Source organism: Polistes fuscatus, unplaced genomic scaffold (assembly GCF_010416935.1).
Source record: "Polistes fuscatus isolate 324 unplaced genomic scaffold, CU_Pfus_HIC Scaffold20, whole genome shotgun sequence".
Taxonomy (NCBI): Eukaryota; Metazoa; Arthropoda; class Insecta; order Hymenoptera; family Vespidae; genus Polistes; species Polistes fuscatus.
In genome coordinates this window covers 646,088-666,898 of record NW_025113097.1, presented here as the reverse complement: position 1 = coordinate 666,898, position 20,811 = coordinate 646,088, and the positions used below count along the sequence as shown (strand labels likewise).

General features: G+C 30.4%; 2 protein-coding genes across 4 annotated transcripts; one reads left to right on the top strand and one right to left on the bottom strand.

The window, feature by feature from the left end:
• Window positions 1-6: 6 nt before the first annotated feature.
• Window positions 7-7,969, bottom strand: LOC122517409. Its single transcript, XM_043635768.1, has 9 exons — window positions 7,667-7,969; window positions 6,604-7,436; window positions 6,331-6,520; window positions 4,910-5,058; window positions 3,461-3,741; window positions 3,133-3,364; window positions 2,870-3,062; window positions 2,259-2,750; window positions 7-2,179 (listed from the first exon to the last, which is right to left on the bottom strand). Exons 1-9 carry the CDS (start codon window positions 7,668-7,670, stop codon window positions 75-77), a joined length of 4,479 nt encoding a protein of 1,492 aa, XP_043491703.1. The 5' UTR covers window positions 7,671-7,969; the 3' UTR covers window positions 7-74.
• Window positions 7,970-9,355: 1,386 nt separating this feature from the next.
• LOC122517406 (glycoprotein 3-alpha-L-fucosyltransferase A) lies at window positions 9,356-20,664 on the top strand. 3 transcript variants are annotated; one of them, XM_043635765.1, is made up of 8 exons: window positions 9,356-9,947; window positions 14,379-14,561; window positions 15,939-16,040; window positions 17,671-17,859; window positions 18,039-18,260; window positions 18,361-18,549; window positions 18,666-18,901; window positions 19,172-20,664. In XM_043635765.1, exons 1-8 carry the CDS (start codon window positions 9,945-9,947, stop codon window positions 19,521-19,523), a joined length of 1,476 nt encoding a protein of 491 aa, XP_043491700.1. In that variant the 5' UTR covers window positions 9,356-9,944; the 3' UTR covers window positions 19,524-20,664. The 3 variants fall into 3 exon arrangements, with proteins under 3 accessions (XP_043491700.1, XP_043491701.1, XP_043491702.1); XM_043635766.1 differs by having other exon boundaries at window positions 9,357-9,947; window positions 14,299-14,561; XM_043635767.1 differs by lacking the exon at window positions 15,939-16,040 and having other exon boundaries at window positions 9,357-9,947.
• The last annotated feature ends 147 nt before the right edge of the window (window positions 20,665-20,811 follow it).

The following is a 20,811-nucleotide window of genomic DNA, read 5'->3' as shown; positions in this document are numbered from 1 at the left end:
AAAAACAATTAAAAGGGATAATAATTAAATACAAATTTTCTCTATAACTTATTAAAAAGAAAAGAAGAATATTATCAAAGATCTTTAAAGTGATCCATCGTGAAAGAACGCTGAGATTGTAAATTTAACACAGGCTGCTGTTGCCATGACGTCCCTAAATTATTTCCACTCTGGCAGGCAGGAGGTGGTAATTTTTTTGAAATATCATTCCAAAGTACATCTCCTAGATTTTGATTATTATTGCTTTCCCATAGAGATTTGGAAGCTCCAGCAGATTGTCCTTTGTTTTGCCAATTATCTTTTTGATTAGACCACGAGTCCACCATTTCGTGCTCTCTTCCCCAACTGGATGTACTTGGTGGATCAAGTTTATACCATCGTTCCTTTAGACCAATACTATTATCGTCACTCCATGGATCTATTGCATCTTCTGGAAGATCGTTCCAATCATCTTTATCTCCTTTTTGATTCCAAACATCCTTAATGATTTGTGGATCTGTCCATCTATTATTTTTATCCATCCAAGATTCTTCTCTGCTATTGAAACTTTCCTTTCCTCGAATATTCCAATTATCGTTATTCAATGGTAAACTCAAAGATCCTGACCACCTGTTATCGAAATTTGTAGTCCAGGCATCCTTTGTACCTTGCATCATTGATGATGGTTTAGTATTCCATATATCTCCTCCAACAGAAATTCTTACATTATCTTGAGAAGAATTTTTAATATCCCACTTATCTTGATTTTCAATACTATCACGATATCTATTAATACTAGAAGTTTGTTGGTCCCAATTGGAATTAGAAGATTGTCTTTCATCGCGCCACGATTTATTATTGGGTATTCTACTGCTAGGATGCCAAGTATTTTGTTCGATGGCACCACGACTTGGTATATCCCAATCGTCAGCGTATCTTTCAGGTGGAGTCATTTGACGATTTAGAGGTGATATAGGACGATTCGAAACGATTCGAAATGGTGATTCCGTTCGCACAGGAGACTGATACCGTCTTTCTTGAGACATTAACATCATTCTTTGCATATCTCGACGAGACGGAGATATCCTTTCAGGTGACGATAGATGATGTCTTTTTGACATAGCTACTTGATGTCTTATAGGAGACATTTTTCTTCTTGGCGATGTCACGGAAGTTCTCATTGAAGACGTGTATTGTTTTGGTGGTGATATATGTCTTCTGGGTGATATTTCACGCATCAATGGAGAAAATGCACGTCTAGGTGGTGACAAAGGACGCCTTGATCCTGATATTGAACGATTTGATGAAGAATAAGGACGATCTATTAAAGTATTACGCGATCTGAAGGGAGATATTGGACGTCTAAGAGGAGACATATGTTTTCTAGGAGGAGAAAGTGGCCGCCTTGGAGGAGATAAGAGTGGACGTTTCGGTGAAAATCGTCTTGAAGGAGATAAGCGATGTCTTAGAGGAGATATATGCCTTCTCATAGGTGTCGGTGCCTGTTTCCTTGTACTACTAGATTCACTCCAGCAAGTTTTGTCAAAATCTTTGTTTTTATTCCAAGAGATTTCTTCAAAATAATGTTTACGAAAATCTGATCCATGATAACGCTCTGGTGATGATTCTTGTAAAGATATATTCAATATAGGTGTATCATTGGTCATTGGCATGTACAAATTTGTTTCCATTGGTTCTATTTTTCCATATTTTTTATACATTGGATTTATCACTTTTTCTTCATCATTTTCTACAAATTGTTTATTTTCCTTAGTTATTAAAATGTCTTTCGTTCCTATTTCTTGTATATAACGACCCTTAAGTAACGGATCAGATTGATTATCTTTTCTATCGGTTGAATGTCCAGTTGTTTCAGGCGGAGCAATACGATCCCAAACTGAACGTGGTAGTTGACTCTGAAGTTTGTTCGTTTGTTCAAGAACCATATTCAACATATCTTGTAATTGTTTAGCAGTTGCTACATCTACCATAGAAGAAGATCCACTTAATTTTTCTTTCGCTATATCTAAGATCACTTGCTGTTCTTTTACTTTATTTACAATTTCGGGATCAATGCGATTATTGGACAACTTTTCTCGTAGATCTATTCGATCATTGTTTTCTCGTACCTTTTTTTCATACATAGGATTAATACAAAGTTCAGAACCTTCCTCTACTTTATTCTTTCTTCTTGACCAATCTAGTAATATATAATAAGTTACGTTTATTTATAATTTATACATTTAGACACATTTATACATTATGATTTAAATACTTACCACCTCTGCGCGGTTTGAAAACAATTTTATCAATTTTTCTGGCGAATTTTTTTGCTGGACCTTCATTCCTTTCCGGCGAATGAACACGTTTTCCCTTAGATTTTGCTTTAGAACGAATAAATCCTGTCTTTTTATCAATAATTGGTTTTTGGTTTACTTTTTTGTTATTAAATGTAGAAGCTGCTGGTTCAATTGGTTGTTTTTTAGAACTATCAGCATTGTTGCTGGAACTTGTTTCTTGTAATGCTCCCAAAAACAATGGTTGATTAAACATAAGATGTCGTTCCATTAAAATTACTATTTCAAAATGTGGGCCAATTGGTAATGTATCGACTAGATATGCTTTTACAGGTATAAATGGATTTCCCATGTTTCGATTACCAGGTCTAACCAATTCTATTATAGCACGTACAGATTGTTTTGTCAAGGTAGTTATCATTACTAGTCGCTTCAGAGAAATAATTTTTCTTAGACATATCATAAGGTCGATTGCTATAAATGCACAAACACGATTATAATATAGTATTAAATTGTTTTTAAGAGTATTTTATATGAATTTGAGAATGCAATATATATTGTTTAAAAAATCAACATAGGTCAAATCTACACACCTCGTCCAACATTGGTACTTGTATTGATGATGGCAGAAGCTTTGCAATTTCTTAATACATCAGTTATTATATTCGTAACTTCAGATGAAGAACCCACTATAAAAGAAGCATTACTTATATTATTCAATTCGCATGTCATTTCTGCTTCTTCAATTTCCGATCTTGAATCAACTCCTATAATTTTTCGACATTTCTGTAAAGAAATAAAATAAGGGATACCACTTATACATATGTTTATAGAAAGATTCATTTCAAATACTTACAGATGCCACCATTAATCCAATCAGACCAAATCCACATCCAACTTCAAGAACTGTTGTTCTCGACGAAGGTGCCAATAACTCTATTACAGTTTTTGCTACGTTTTCTGCACCTACGGGGTTGGACCAAAAATTTGTTTTTGGAGCTAATTGTACTTTTATACCTCCGACAACTTCGTCTAAAACTTCCGATCCTACCAAAAATGTTGTATTCGAGGCAACCGTATCATTAGATCTATAATATAATAATTTGTAGTATATGCTTTTAAAAAGAAACTTACATTGAGTACAATTTCAGTAAAAATATACATAGTATATATAAAATTCTTACTTATTATATATAGATTCACAATAGATAGATTTAACATTGCAACCTTTTCCGGGTCCAGATTCATATACTTGTTTCAAATGATCCATGGTACTCCGACTAATATTTTTTCCAGTTACAAATAGCATAATTTCCTCTAAGCTATTACATCTTACTATGAGCCAAAGCCATCGTGGCTTTGTTTCGTTTTTCTGATCAATTTCTATGCATGTGTCACTAGAGAATTGTTCTGAGAGAAGAGCTTCATCTGCCTGTTGTACGGATTGAAGAAAGTCTTCGAATATCTAAATAATAAAACATAAATTATTAAAAACAATAGTGCTATATAATTGTATTGTGATATAGCTTAACAATTAACATTTATGAAATAATCCATTATTTTGCAAGATTATAAAACACGCACACACGCAGCACATATAAATCTCCTCTAATATATATTAAACAGTATGAATTTAATTTAATAAAATAAGATATTTAGATTTTGTCATTTTTTTGATATTTTACGCATAACAGCAATGAAAATTTCATTATTTCCTCATAATATTTGCTTTCTTTTCACAAATTTTAGGAGACAACATTCTTATTCGAGGGTTCTTCATTTATGAGTTTTGTAAAATATTCTTCTTAATCAATAGTTTATTTTGCGGATGAGTTCCTCTTCTTACAGCACGATTCATATCCTTATTCTATTTTTATTTCATTTCTTTAATTCAGGTAACAGGAAAGAGCTATGATATTGTATATTTTTCTTAATTACATAGCTCATTTGACGCATTTATTATTATTTATTGCGTTCCATGCGTTTAATGTAATAAAAGAAGTGCTTTAATGAAAGCACTCCTTATTACAACAATAGTAACAATATTAGAATCGTAATATTGTTACATACTTTGCATGCAGCTGCATTTGTTGCATAATAATCTTCTTCCTTGTTGATACTTCTTGACGTTGAATTTAATTTCTTTATAAGATTAATATCCAGGAATTGTAATTCTATACAATGTGTTTCTCTTGTCTGTTCTTGACGAAGCAAAACAACGTGTCTCTTATATTTTCTTTCTTATTCATTCATTATATTTCGTGTTTCATGCGTTGCCAATTATAAAGTAATTTTTTATTTAATTAATTGAATGACCATAGATGTAATTTAATTTCATGAACAATTAATGACTTATCGTCATTAAATTTGTTTTTATTCTTAATGATTGTGTTACTTTTTTCATTGTAGAAAATATTTGGCAACATCGATTATTCGTTTTATTGCACAAAAAATCTTTGTCCTTATAAAAGGATTATTTGACTTTAAGCATTATGCAGGAAATGTCCATGCACTAATATGGACTTTATCTCACACAAGAATGCTTAATCTTTTTAAATACACAATTATGTATATGCTTAACTTTCAGAAGTTAAACGTGCCGAATTGCATTTACGTAGCAAAATTAAATATACCTTGACTGCGCGTAATATAAAAGGCGGAATCTCAGGGATGGTATGTTTACTAACACCCCAAGCTCCAGCTGGTTCCACCCGCCACACTTTTTCCTTACTGTGAAGAGATGCATCCCCCTTCTTTGATACCTCCACATTCATTCTGCTGCCTAAACATGCCAGGTTATTTTTATCATTGGAATACTAAAAAATTCATTACACTATATTTTTCATATTCCAATTTTCTCAATGGAATCCGTAACTAGACAGTTTTTTTTATGATTGTATTTCAAAATAAAATGAGTAAATAAATTGAAAATATAAATATTAAACACTATCTTCTAAATGAAATAATATTTATTTACTGATTTATTGAAGATTTACTATTATATTATAAAAAATTATTATATATAAAAATAGGCAAACTAAGTTTATAAACTTTTTAAGTAAAAATATAATCATTTAATTTAGTTTGATAATTTTGTACTTTACATAACAATTATTTGTCCAGTATATTTGATCAAATGATATCTTTATCAATTTGTAACCGTACACAGGTTTTCAATGCCATAGATAAATAGTCTGTTTAGCATAATACAAAGCAAAATATACGTATACAATGAGTATGAATATGGAGATAATGAAAAATGTGTAGTACTGATGTGAAGCTTATCACTTTATTAATCACATTTATGTATGTATTGTTATCACAATATACTTTATGGATTTATGCTTTAACCACACAAGTATAACACTTTTCTTAAGTTATGCACTTAAAAGATGGGGCAAGTGTCGACATGTTTTTAGATTCATAAACTCATAGTTTATTACTATGAATTAGTCATATATGTTTTCAAGGAATTTTTCGTTCCATTGAAATTCAAAACAGTGTCAGCAGAGAATATTCTCCGGACACAAGCCCATCTATTTTCATTTTTCGCAAAATGTATAGAGAAAAGCCTTGTTGAACGCATTTATATCATTAAAACATTGATTATTCACTGTTCTTTCACTTAACTGCTGTACTCAATCAAAGTTGAAGAGCATAGACGATCAATGTATTAACATTAAGTATATGCATATGCATATGCAAATGTATATGTATATTAATGCGAACTATTCATTTTAGCAATTTTATAAATACAGGTGTCCGAGGTTTTTTCATACAGATGTTATGAGCATACTCTATGTTCACAAAATAATTTAAAGCTTTATTCAAATAAATTTGTAAAATTATGTAAATGTACGTTCAGAGAAGAATACATTGAATCACTCCAAGATATTAAAAAACATATGCAGAATTGTTAAACATCGTCTTTTAGCAACACATTTGGACAGTTTGTCATAGAAGAAATGAAAAAACCTCAGACACCCTGTATATAAACAACTTTACCTAATGTAACAGTATTGATATACTATTGGTATACTATTGGTATACTTACAATTAAATTTCCAACGATTAGTGTGATGTTTATCTAATGGCCAGCGACGTGGTGGTTCTAGTTTACATATAGGTGATCCATAAACTTTTTCTGTGTAGCTTAACCATGTTTTATAAACTGGATAAGAGTTTTCTAAAACACGCGCTAATTTTGACATTCGTTCCTTAATAGTATCTAATTTTTCTGTTAGCTGTAAGTAGTCGACATAAAGTGATAGGAGCAATAATACAATTAGGAATTAAATATATGCTAAAATAAAATAAAACCCTTTACCTTCTTTTCATACCAATGTGTTTCTGTTTTTATAGATAATTCTGTTTTTACGGGTAATTCTGTTTTTACGGGTAATTCTGTTTTTGCGGGTAATTCTGTTTTTATATTAGGGGATGAAATATCTATAAGCATGATACTTCCTTTTGTAATTTCTTCTTGATTTTCACTGACAATATTTTCAGATAAATTTTCTACTTCAGATTGCTTGTTTTCGTTAGAATCTATAGATTCAGTAATATTTTCAGATAAACTTTCTGATGTAGATTGTTTATTTACATTTAAATCTATAGATTCAACAATATTTTCAGATAAATTGTCTGTTTTAGATTGCTTGTTTTTATTTGAATCAATAAAGCATGTAGAATTTAATACTGTACTTTCTATTCCGTCATTGTGATGAATAACTTCTTCATGTATTAAATTATTCTGTTCGTTTAATTTATCTGAAGTAATATCTGCGTTTAAATCAATAGGATTCTCATTCTCTTTTGATTTTACTTCTGCTGTTACTTCTAGTGTTACTTCTGGTTTTGCTTCTGGTTTTGCTTCTGTTGTTTCTGTATTTGAAATACAACTTTTTGTATCTTTGTCTTTGGTATCGGAAACAACATCATGTCCTATTTCTATTTTTCTGTTCTCTTTTATATCTATTTGTGTTTCTTTAACTATATCATTATTAGATATTTCTGTTCTAATAGAGTTTTTAGCGTCGTTTTCTTCCAAATTTTCCATTTGATTTAAATGATTACGAGTATTTAACGAATCTTCTTCTTCCAAACATTCATCAACAACTTTGTAATCCTCTCCTCCTATCACAACTGCTTCTGAAGTTTCTAAGAAATTAAATACTGTTAGGTTATGATTCAAAATTATATTTGAAATGTGTCAAATACTTCAAATGTATGAGACCTTTAAATTTTAAATAAATAAATGATTTTTCAAAGAATATATTTGCCAAGAATGATATATTATTATTTTCTCTTAGATGACAGTTTAGAAATGTCAATATTGACAATAATGGAATAAAAATACAAAAATATTGTTGAAGAAAATTTGTAATTACCCATTGCGAAACGATTTCCTTTCCCTGCGAAATAACTGCCGTTAAAGTACGATTAATATCAAGCTAATATAATGAAGAATTTGTAAGTAAAAAATGTATCAAGCACTAAACATAAATACAAGTTAATCGTAATAGTTGACGTAACAGATATTGCTAAACTATGAACAAAATCAATTGAAGTTATTTCACGATGCGTCATTAAGACGGTTTCCACGGCACACGTTTAGTCTCCTTAAATAATAAATGCACATTATTATATATGTTTTATTAAATAAATTTTATATATTTATCAAGATTTTCATTATAAATCTTAATTTTACTATATATCAGTTCTTATACCATTTACTTTTAAATACAATTATTAAAAATTAATGTCCATAGATATTTCATTTTGTGAAATTAAAGAAACCAATAACGGACTTTATCGAATACTATATATACACTATCTTTTTTTAAAAAATCTTCTATGTAATTAATGCATTAAAAATTTTCAATCATGTTCAGTAAACCACGTGCTTGTTAAGACTACGTTCATGCATTTGACGTTTCACTATATGCGTAAACCTACTTACGCAATAGTATCGAATCATAGTACACCATAGAAACCTTTTGACTGTCAGTACCAAATGAACGAAACTTTAGATTTTACGCGTATTGTGAATGAGGCATAATACTAAGCGCAGTAATGGCGCCAAATTTGAATCATCAAAGCACGAAGCCTATATATACAAGGAGGACCAATCGCAAAAGTATTTTATTCTTTATGCGCATGCGTCATAAGTTCTTTTTAAATAAAATAAAGCGGAAATTAACTTTGACGTCAAAACATACTATTTAGAAGTTGAGGAATGTATTAATTTGATATATTTTTAAGAATTAAAGATATAATTCTTGTATTTTATCATGAAAATATATTATAAGTTTTTTCTTTTTATGAAAATGAATAGATTATATTATTCGTGTAACTGGAAAACAAAAAAAAACAGGAAGCAATTTTTACAATTACTTATTTATCATTAACAAATTATTTCTAAGATTTTTTCTTATTTAATAAATTTGCTGCATCATTCAATTTCATATTTAACCGCTTGCGCATAACGAATAAAGTTACTTTCTGTCTCACTTCATTGGTGAACCTTCCACTTATAAGGATTTACAAATATAATACTACTACATAATATGAAAAAATAAAAAAAAAAGAAAAAACGATAAATGCAGCGGTTAAATAAGATAATAAATAGAAAAGATTATGCATATATAAATCGTAAAACACCGTATTAATTCTCCATTGATTACTTTCGATAATACACAGGTAATAAGAATACAAAAAAAGAAAATAGAAAAATAATATTTGGCGCGAAATAAAATTATTCAAAATCGAGTTCGGCAATAGACAAAGGAAGAAGTCAGTCGGGAAGAAAAGAAAAGAAAAGAAAAGAAAAAAAAAAGCAAAGAGAGTAAAAGAGAGAGGACAAAGAAAAGGATCAAAATCGTTAAGAAGAGAAAGAGCAATGAGAATGGGTCGGAGGGCGCAGACGCGACTCTTATGGATTTTCCCCTCGCCGCCACCCTCTACGAAGTGGAACCTGGTAAAGGCAATATAGGAGGTTGATGGGGTTGATGGAGAGGGATGGAGAGGGATGGAGGGATAAAGTGATAGGAGATGAGGGATGCGGTGAGGGGTAGATGTGGTGGATGAGAAGGAGGAGGAAGGGAGGGTGATAGTTGGAGGTGGAGGTAGAGAATCTATCGAAAAGGACAGAAGCAACGGGCTGGGTCGCTCGTCTAGAAGCTAGACGTTAGCTCTGCAGTTTGTTACGCGCGCGAGTTTTCGCCAACGAGAAAGAGAGAGAGAGAGAGAGATAAAGAAAGAAAGAGAGAAAGAGAGAGAGGAAGAGAGACGACAGCGAGTTGTCTCGAGCGCGCATAAGCGCTCTGGGTAGAGCTCTTGTAAGAAAAATATCGTATAGTCGAATTGTAAAGGGGTTGAACGCGTCCTCTCTTTTTTCCCCCCACCTTTTCCTTTTCGACATGTGACACGACGGTGTTCGACGACGTTTCGTCGAACGACGTCTGACATTGTCCTGTAATATCTTGAGGACTTACGCGTCTTTCGACGACGTCGTCGACATCATCGTCGTCGTCGTCATCGTCGTCATCGTCTTCGTCGTCATCGTCATCATCATCATCATCGTCGTTTTCGTTATCGTTATCACCGTTCTTTACCGTGGTCGACCACGTGGTGGTGAACGAGCCTCGTATCGAGGAGGTTTACTTTATGGTATGTATGAGACACGTTATACATATATATATCATCTGTCTATGCTTTGGATTCGTTATCATATTATGTATATCCTTCTAACTTTTTTTTTTCTTTCTTCCTCTCGATCGATCGATCATCATTAATATTTTCTATCACCTAACTAAATCTCTTACGTCATATTCTGTCTTTTCCTTATAAGCCTTTTTATCATAACTTTTTTCTCTATCTCTTTTTATTCGGTTTAATTTATCTGTCTAGCTATCTATTTTTCTTTCTTTTCTGTCCTATCTGTCGTCATTTTTTCCTTTTCTATCTAACGATGCATTTAATCGAACGTTTTGTTGTTATATTTCTATGTCCTTTTCTTTCTAATGTATTTGACGAAATTTGACAATATACTTTAGTTTGTTTTTTTTTTTTTTTTTAAATGAGAAATTAATTTCATTTAGATATAACTACATATTTTTGATCACTGCATATCAAATACGGTATAGATTTCAATATACGCAGTTGTAATTGTAACGATTCATAACATGCAAGGAGGAAACTTTTTAATTAGTATAAAGAATGGGAAGCATATAATTTTCTTGAAAAAAAATCTTAGGAGGAAGAACAAGTTTTTGTGATCATTTGTGATATATAGATATATGTATTCGTTTGTACATACATTAGATGTAGATATCAACTAAGGTAGCGTGTTCACACAGTTGTGTTAAGCACGCCCGTGCATTAATGTATAAGTATATAATATACTTTATATACACATACGTGGTTTTGCGCGTTTTATGTTCCTTGGTGGATTACGTGCAAGAAGAATATTATCGTCCAGAGAGCAAAGGGGTTATCACGCGATTCACTATTGCCGAGTTTGCTTTCTTGGCACAAATCGAATTTTAAATTTACCTCTGAACTTTGAACTTTCACATTTTTTAAGATACCCAACGCGGTAAGATCACGCTCGAGTAAACTTATCGACGTACTTTTTCAAATTTCGATATTGGTTATTACATCTATTTAAAGAAAAAAATAAAAAAAAAAACAAGAAAAAGGTAAAACGTGATCTTTTGCCAATAAAGTTTGTAGAGTTTTAATGATCCTTTTCGATTTTTTCTATTAGATTGAATTATTTTCGAGTCGACGTTAAAAATGTAACATTGCCAAAATATTTCATTCCAGTTATGCGAAGTTTTTCGACAAAAAAAAATCGCATTTTTATAATTATTTCCAGAGATTATGCTGTTGTGATCGTTTATATACATATGTAATGGTATATACAAAGGTGAATAGTAGTTTTTTGAATCGTTTTACATGCAAGGAAATGAAGATTGGAAGACGTGCTTTGGTAACACGATGAACGTGATCTGACGTTTCGATAATCTACAAATCAAATCGTAAAATTCGATTAAAAAATATATATATATATAAATATATTTACATTATTTCTATTAAAAGATTTTACTCATATCACTTTTTCTTCCTTTATTTCATTCTTTCATTCTTATATCGTTCGACCTCGTTTAGAAAATTGGCGTGGCTAATTAATTTACCGGAGGACTTCTACTCATATAGACTTATTATTATACTTTGCTTTTTAACTCTAATTTTTCCTTATACGATTCATTTCTATTTGTGATTAATATTTAACCCTGCTATTCATTCTTTTCTTCATTTATTTTTCTGTTTTTTATTTTATTTGATTTTATTTGATTTTTTGTATCACGTTTCACATTTACGTATTTCCACAATATCGCAAATGAAATTAGCATTACAAATTAGAATACAGTAATGTAACGCATTGACACATATTTTTTTATTATGCGACTATCCGTCCACGAGAATAACAATACAAGCACTGACCGTGTCGAGATTAGAGAAAGAGACTATGAAAAGATAATTTAAATTTCTATACATATATATATATAAAAAACATTCCCATAAACATTATTCGAAATTATTCGTTAAGTATACACGAAATGTATTCCACCGTGTCGAATGTATTCATTTCTACAATCCACTATAGAGAAATAAATGTCATGTGAATTTGGTATAATATGATATTTGAAATGATTTTGAATCATAAAGTTCACGAACGTTGATTTGTTTTCAACTGGTTAATGGCTTTTGGATTCCACCGAAATAGTTCTAAGATTCCATTACAATAATTTCAATTGAGAAACGGATAATCGGTAAACTTCTAGTTGATATATATTCACAGATGCAGATGTAATACATATCTAGTGTTCTCAATAATTCATGAAATTACTCGAACGTTTGTGTGTGGTGGTATTCAAAATATGTTCTCGATTAATACTACTCTTGTCTCCACCTTTCTTTGATAAACCAAATCTTTCATCCAACTCTATAGGCAATAAATAATTCAAAGGGGTTTGATATGGGGACTTGGGCAGCTAATTAATGGGTTTTATCTCAACTGACGCGATACACATTGCGTGTTTTATTTAATTGTATAGGAGAATTCATAGATATGTTTTTTATATTCAAAATTAATGATCTTTCTTTGCGAGCCACCACGTATATAGGAACATTCATATTTTCTTTTACTATCACGTATTATCTAATATTACAAATTGATATAGATAATGACAGAGATAGAAAGAGAAAGAGAGAGAGAAAGAAAGAAAGAAATAAATAAAGATGATAGATAGTTCAATGGTGGGCGTTCAAATCGTAGTTCTTTCACTGATAAAATCATATTTTAATGTATGTAATTTGATCAACCGTAAAAATGCATTTCTATACTTGATTTTTTGTTTTTTTATTTGTTTTTTTTCTTATTAGTAAGTGGATAAAAAATAGACTCTGAAAAGCTCGATTCGATGTTTTCTAAGCACTTCCACTACTTGCTTGACGTAGAAGGTATTCTTGTTGTTGGTGCCAAGTACCCCTTCGTACTTGTGCTCTACCTACATATTAGATATACGTTTCAAAGTGGTTCGTAGAAGGTAGTATATGCAGACTCTAGTCTCGAATTAGATGTAAATTCGTTCAAGTTTACCTACTTCGTTAAAATTCACATGTTACTAATTATTATTTTATTCTCATTATTTTTTGATTTAATTTTAATTACAAATTTTGCGATTCTAATCTTCTTACTCTCTCTCTTTTACACTTAAAAATGTTATTTACTTTTCATAATCAACTTTTCATTTGATCAACTGAAATAGACATTTATTATTTTGAAGTTTTTAAAACCTCGTAACGATGTTTCACATAGATTCTCGATAAATGTAAATTCAGCATTGATCAGGAAACATTCCAACATTATTAATCATTCATTTTGTTTTATTTATAAGAAGAAAAAAATAAACTGATAAATCTAAAATACAGGGCTTGATTTAAGTCTTATACGTTCTTAGTTATGAATATTTTCATCAAAATAATGATAAAATAAGTAAGTTACTGAGTTGTTTTTTATGGTGGATATCAGTTATTCAAAAACTTTTGATACGTTCCGATACTATTTTCTTTTTTCTCCGTTAGATAATGCGATTATCTCGATTGAAAATTTGTACAACAGTCAGCTCGTTTGTGTTTGAAATTTATTGAAGTATTTCGGTGGAATAATTTTGTATTTTCGAATATTGTAATAGTGAATTTGATAAGAAGAAGAATTTGATAATTCTTGTCTCAAATTATTATAATATTCGAGACTTATCTTTTATTAATAATGTATTTATCTATGAGATAGAGAAAACATAAGTGCAATAGATATTTATTACCTTCGTAATAAGTTTGTTATTATGATATAATTGATTAAAATGGATAATTGTAATCGATTCGATTAAAAAGATAGCTGATGGTTTGTTAAGTGCACGATGTTGATCATAATTAGATGATAATTGGACGATAATTAGATGTTAATTGGATATCGTTATAAATAAAGATAAATGAATGAACGCGTATGGGCTGGCACGAAAAACGTCTCATCTAACAAATAAAAAAAGAAGTAAATAAGATGTAGTATAATAAGATTAATTTGATTATATCGTTAGAAGAAGCTTACTTTGCGATGATGTAGGAAATATTATCGACTTATTATCGATATTTCGATATAAAGAACAGTCTGAAACGAGCCCCAATATAAATTTCTGTTTAGGAAGAAGATGACATATTTAGGATCGTATAAAAAAAAAATCATTACTCTTGTCCAGTTCATCAGAATTTTATATCAATATAGAATGTGCGTTATTTATTTTCATTACCAAAATGAATGCACACTGCTGCATAATATTATAATCAGTTTTTTTTTCTTTTTCTGACGAGTCATCGAAAAAAGACAAAATTAAAAAGTAGATATGACTTTTCCTTTTCTATTTTTCTTTTTTCTTTTTTTTTTTGAATGCTTTAGCTCGGCCGAATGTCGTCACACAAGAAACAGAAGGAGTCAAGGAGAAGGTAGAAGAAAAAGAATTTCATTTTCTTGAGTAGGAGACTGACGGTATGGGTCTGCCGCGTTTGTCGTTGAAGAGATGCTTCCTTTACGTGTTTTGTTTGACGGGGATGTTGCTGGTCCTTATGAACGTACGTCAAAAGGAGATCTGGCATGCGATGAGATCAGATCCAGTTCAAGTGCAAGTGCAATCTCTTCGCGTACTTGGAGACACGACCAAGGTATATACATATTTATAGAATTTTTTCGATTTGTTTTTATTACAAAAATCGATAATACAAATAATTATAATAATAATGAACAAAACTTTAACTGCTTGTTAAAGCTATGTTGAAATTTTCCCTATAAAAAATACAATACGAAGTGTTGTTCATTTTTATAAAGTAGCAAATTATAATAGTTTGATATAAAATAAAATATATCACCCTTATTTATTAATAATAATAATAATGAACAAACTTTAACTGCCCGTTAAAGTTATTTTCGTTCATTTTTAAAGATAGCAAGTATTGAACAAATTACAAAATAATTATAATAATTGGATATAAGATAAAATATATCACCCTCTTATTTATTAAAATACAAAAATCAATCGAAATTCCGTCATTGGTTAAAATCCAATCGATAGCTAAATGAATATTGATTTCCAATAGGCTCATCGATTCGATCGATTTTCTATTTTATTTTTAGTATTTCTTTTTTCTTTTTTTTTTTTTCTTTTTTTGTTAACACTAACCGTAGATACTTTCTATCCGTGTATATGTATGTGTGTGTAATCAATAAGATTGCGCAGCCCAAAACGCTGCACGATAATATCGATCGGCCTACGAACTCTTTAGTGTTCCTTAAAAGACGACTATGGATCGATATTATCAGGTGTACGAAAGCTTTGCACATTGTGATATATTCTGTCTCTCTCTCTTTCTCTCTTTCTCTCTCTCTTTTACTTTATCACTTTCTCTCTTTCTCTCTTTATTCTCTTTATTCTCTTTCTCCACGTATTTCGCGCCTTTTATTTTACAGTTTGATACTTTTCAAGCGTAAACTCTCTTTGCTAACATCCCGTGTGATTTTTTTTCATCCGCATTATGAAACGACGATTATTATCGTTCCATGAAAAAAAAAAAAAATTGTTTGTCCAAACTAGAAAATGTTATCTTTCGCTTCACGATGCATCATCACCGAATACGCGCGCTGCATTTATTAAAACGCGGAACGCGATTTCACGATGAAAACAACAAAAGAATGAAAAAAGGAAAAGGAAAGAAAAACACAATATAAAATAAATACAAAAAAGAGAGAAAAAGAAATAAAGAAATTATATAATATCTATTTTTTCATTTTTTTTTTATAGATAGGTATACTTATAATGTAATTATTTTATTTCAAAATGATGCGTTTTAAATAAGAGGAGGGGGGAAGAGTATACACCAAAAAAAAAATGAGAATGTGAAAATGAATTGAATTTTATAATAAAAATTATTTTGATTTATACGATACCATGTATTAATATGTATATTTAAATGTAGGCAAAAAAGAATAGAATGAGTTATTGAATGGTTAAACGTATTAGCATATTTTAAAACGGTAAATTTTAGTCGCAGATGAAACATGATTGGCCTTTGAAATCGAAGAAGTCGACGATACGGATAATGCAAACGATTCGAGAGACGATCAAGAGAAAATACGTAAATAACGAGGTATATTTAGTTAAAAAATAGAACGCAAGGTTGAATATAATAAAACGTGCGAAAGAGAAACAATTAGCTTGCCTTTTCAACGTTATTTACATATATATATATCTGCCTTTCCTATTTTTTTACAGCAAAATATCGCATAAGTAGTTAAAGTAGCGATTAGTGGCTTTTTACTGTTGTCTAATCGGGCTTCGCTTCAATACATTTACATATACACATACATTACTTTATCTCTCTCTGTCTCTCTCTTTCTTTCTATCCATACACACACACACATACATATTCTCTTGGAATATGTGTATAAGTGTTTGTGTGTATGTCTTCTTATCATCTTCGTTTCGGCGAATGTGTATTCGAATTACGAGGCCTAGTTTCCTTCCTTGTTCTTTGAGCTTACCTATTCTTCGATATAAACGATTTTATATTCTATTTATACTTACCGTTTTGCAAATCATTAAATATAATAGCAATTTGAAAGATAATATATTTAATAAAATATATAATAAGTTTATATATTTAATATATATATATATATTTTATATTATATAATATATATTTTATATATATAATAAATTTAGGTATAATTTTCCAAAGGTTATATATAAATTACATCTAAATGTATATTGTAATACTACATGCATATAGGGTGAGTTATTTATTTTAGTGTTGGCATTAACAGAAAGAAAAGCAAATTTTCAAGATAATTTCAATTTCATACAATTAACTACACTTGTTTATTGTGAATTCATATATAACTTCGTTATTTCTTAAAATTACTAATGTTTTTTAGTGTATAATTAAATTCTTTTTATATGCTTTATTTAAATTTGTTATAATAATTAAACATTTTTGGGCGTTATGATATCATTCATTTCTTTCACCTTAAGATTTCTTTCATAAAAAAACCATAAAAAACGGAGAAATGTTATATTTAAACATTCCGATTTTTAAATGCCATACTCTGTCCATTCAGTATGCCAGTGCACACGCATACGATCTCGCAAAGATCGGAGTTCTACTTGAAAATGCAAAGTTTATTAGTTTGCGGAGCTTATTCACCGATTACTTTTTTACATTTTTCAACGTAGCATTTTTCACGTAGCATTTTTCACGTTAAATGAATGTTATCATTTGAAAGGTTTCAATTCCTTTTTTTTCTTTTGAATGCTTGTAAAATTTATCACTCAATTACATCGAGCAAACGACCAAAGCTTTCGTGCGTCACGTGAACATACCACGCTTTAGATTACTTTGATAAAATAATATTGAAAGAGAACGTGGAAAATAATTTGTCAAGTATTGCAAATCATTGTTGTCATTCAAATTAATTATATGAATTATAGTGAATTGTTTCGCGAGAGAAGATAAAAGCTTGATAGAAATGAACTTTGCATTAATAATAGAATATTATTTCTATAGAAAGCGTTTTTAGATTGAATTTCTTTTAATTGATTTATCGATTTTCATCATTATTATATTTTTTGATTTCATTTGAAAAATCTTTAGAATAAGATTAGCCGAATTTTTATATATAATAATTATGTATTTACATGTGTTTGTATAAAATTGATTGTATCGCGTTTCCTTGTTTGTGATTTTTATTTGTTTTGTTTTTGTATAAAAATAAAAACAGGTGAATTCGACTGGAACGACGATCTTGTCGGAAAATTCGATAGATTCTCTGGCTCCATCGAGAAGACCTTGGTATATGAAAGGTGGAACAAGAAGACCATATCCGGCTACCAAATCTCGTCATACTGGTCGAAGATTAGCACGTTTGTGGCCTGAAGAAGATACTTACGATGACCGTGTGACTAATCAAGTATGTCATTTTTATGATTTATTCCTGTTAAGGTACAATAAGGTACAATATTACATATTAGAGGGTAAAAAAGAAGATATTTCTTAGTTGGAAATGAATTTCTTTTGGTTGATCGATGACTTTTAAGATATCATCCTGTATTATTCATTTTTAATATTTTTATTTGAATTTTCTTTTAGTTGATGTTTCTACCGCCTGATTACAATCGAACGGAAGAGCATAGATTTAAAAAAATTATGGTACCTCATGGTATGGGGGAGGCCAAGGTTGGTTCAGATATTTTCGTTCAACATCGTTGTCCTGTTAACACGTGTACCATCGTTCGTGACAATCCAAATGAGGCTGATTTAATTTTATTCAAGGATTATGTAACATATGTGGGAAGAAGACCCCGTAATCAGGTTCGTATGATATTCCTACATGTTCGATATATTATTTAAGATATTATATAAGATTTAAGATTATTTTTCTCATCGTAATACGATTGTTGTTTGTTGTTAGGTTTGGATGCTGTATTTTTTAGAATGTCCTTATCACACGCAAAGCGTGAAAAATGCTTTAATCAATTGGACGGCGACTTATCGTCGTGACAGCGACATAGTTGCACCCTACGAAAGGTGGCAATATTACGATTCTAGTGTCAAACAAATATCTCAAACATTTAATTACGCTGCTAATAAAACGAAAAAGGTAGGTATTTATATTTTATTCTTTTTTCAAAAAAAAAAAGTTGCACGCGAATTTTATATATTTGCAATAAATTTGATATAAAATATATAAAATATATTTGATATATTCGCAATAAGGTCGCCTGGTTCGTTTCCAACTGTCATCCACGAAATCAACGTATGCATTATGCCAAGGAACTGTCCAAGTACATTCAAGTAGACATTTACGGTGCTTGCGGTACATTACGTTGTCCTCGTTCACAGTCGCAAACTTGTTTCGATATGTTAGATGAGGACTACAAATTTTATCTCGCATTTGAGAATTCCAATTGCAAGGACTATATAACAGAAAAGTTCTTCGTTAACGGGCTTGGGTATGAAATTTGTTATATCAAACTTTTTCAATAAAATTATCTATTTTCTGTATAATACATTTGAGAACAAGATTTCTGAAGTAAGCTTTAATCAGAATTATTTCATATTACAATTTAAAACAACATACGATTTATACATTTTAGCGTGTGCCAGAAACGGTACACGTGGCAAGGAACGTGTTAAAAAAAAAATGATTAATGTGTTATGATTTCTGAAAGTAGATATATTCAAGAACTAACATAAATTTATTCAAATGAATCAAATTTCAGGCACAATGTATTACCAATCGTGATGGGAGCACATCCAAGCGATTATGCGCGAAGTGCACCCTACAGATCCTACATCCACGTGGACGAATTTGAATCCCCAAAAGAATTGGCAACTTATCTTCATCGTTTGGATCACGACGACGAACTTTACAATTCGTATTTTCGATGGAAAGGCACGGGAGAATTTATAAACACATTTTTTTGGTGTCGAGTATGCGCCATGTTGCACGACGATCGTCCAGCCAAATTTTATAAGGACGTTAACGAATGGTGGAGAGGGGAAGGTGTTTGTACGACTAGTTCTTGGCGAGAACACGAAAGATCGAAAAAAACACGCTTGAGGAACACCTGAAAACGTTCCCTAAACGTTCTGCTAAAGTAATCTAAAAAGTAACTTTCGCAATTTTTCCTATTCTTTAAAATTCTGAATCCTTGTTGATGTGGGAAGATTGATTCTCTCATCATCATCATCATCATCATCATCGTCATATAATAAGGGATTTGAAAACGAAGAAAACTATCAAACAATCACGACGAATTCTGATTAATTCGTCAAAAAGTTTCGAATAATGTTATATTATATATTTGATTATATATATGATTATGATCTGATCACATATCGTATACACATGGATCTTAATGATCACGAATTGTCGTCAAATTATTATTACGTATTAATTACGTCGTCGTCGTCGTCGTCGTATGGAAATGCCGTCTAGTTGGAATTGCAAACATTGACTCGTATCACTAGAGAACCTTTCTTCTTTCATCCGATCATCATCTAGTCAAAGAAAACAATCGTCGAATTGTGTTTCGTATCGTTTCATATGCAAAAAGTAATTATTAAGAATAAGTAATTGAATTATTTAATCTTACGTTTATGCTCTTCGTTTATTTTCAATGTATTTTGAGAAATGATACTTTAATTGATGTATTTATGAAAATCAGTATGATTCCTTTTCGATCTTTTGATACGATATTATTTTGCGATTTAGGTATGAACAATTTCTTCAATTACAATTTGAGGAATGAGAATACATATTCTTGTTATCGAAATATAGTCTTGGAATTAGATGAGATTATATCAGATTGGTATGATATATCTAGGACGAAAAAGTGAGATAACTTATTATTATTATTATTAAGTATATGATTTGAATTATTTTTAGCGAGATCACAATTTAGTCTAGTTAACTTAAAGAAATAAAATAAAAAGAAGAAAAAAAGGATAGATTTAAAGGATACATTTTTATCGTCGAGTTATTTTGGATAGGCGATAAGGGTCGTATGTCGTCGCTTTCTTCTAGGTTCCTACGATATTAATATTTAATATAATATACTGTGCGCACAAGCAGCTTAGGTATTAGAACAAATTGATGCCGAATATATTAAAATAGATGTACCAAAGCGATCAACCAAATATTGATAAAAGCAGCATGACAAATTCTAGTACCTTTGCCTTGGTAAAACCAAAAACAAACAAACAAACAAAAGAGAAGGAATAAAATAGTTATTTTATAAAAATATATATACATATATATATATATATAATTGAAAGGGTAACGTGACTAATGCAAGTGCTCGCGTTTTAATATTCAATCGTATTTGCAATAATAACTTCCGTTATTATTACGTTATTA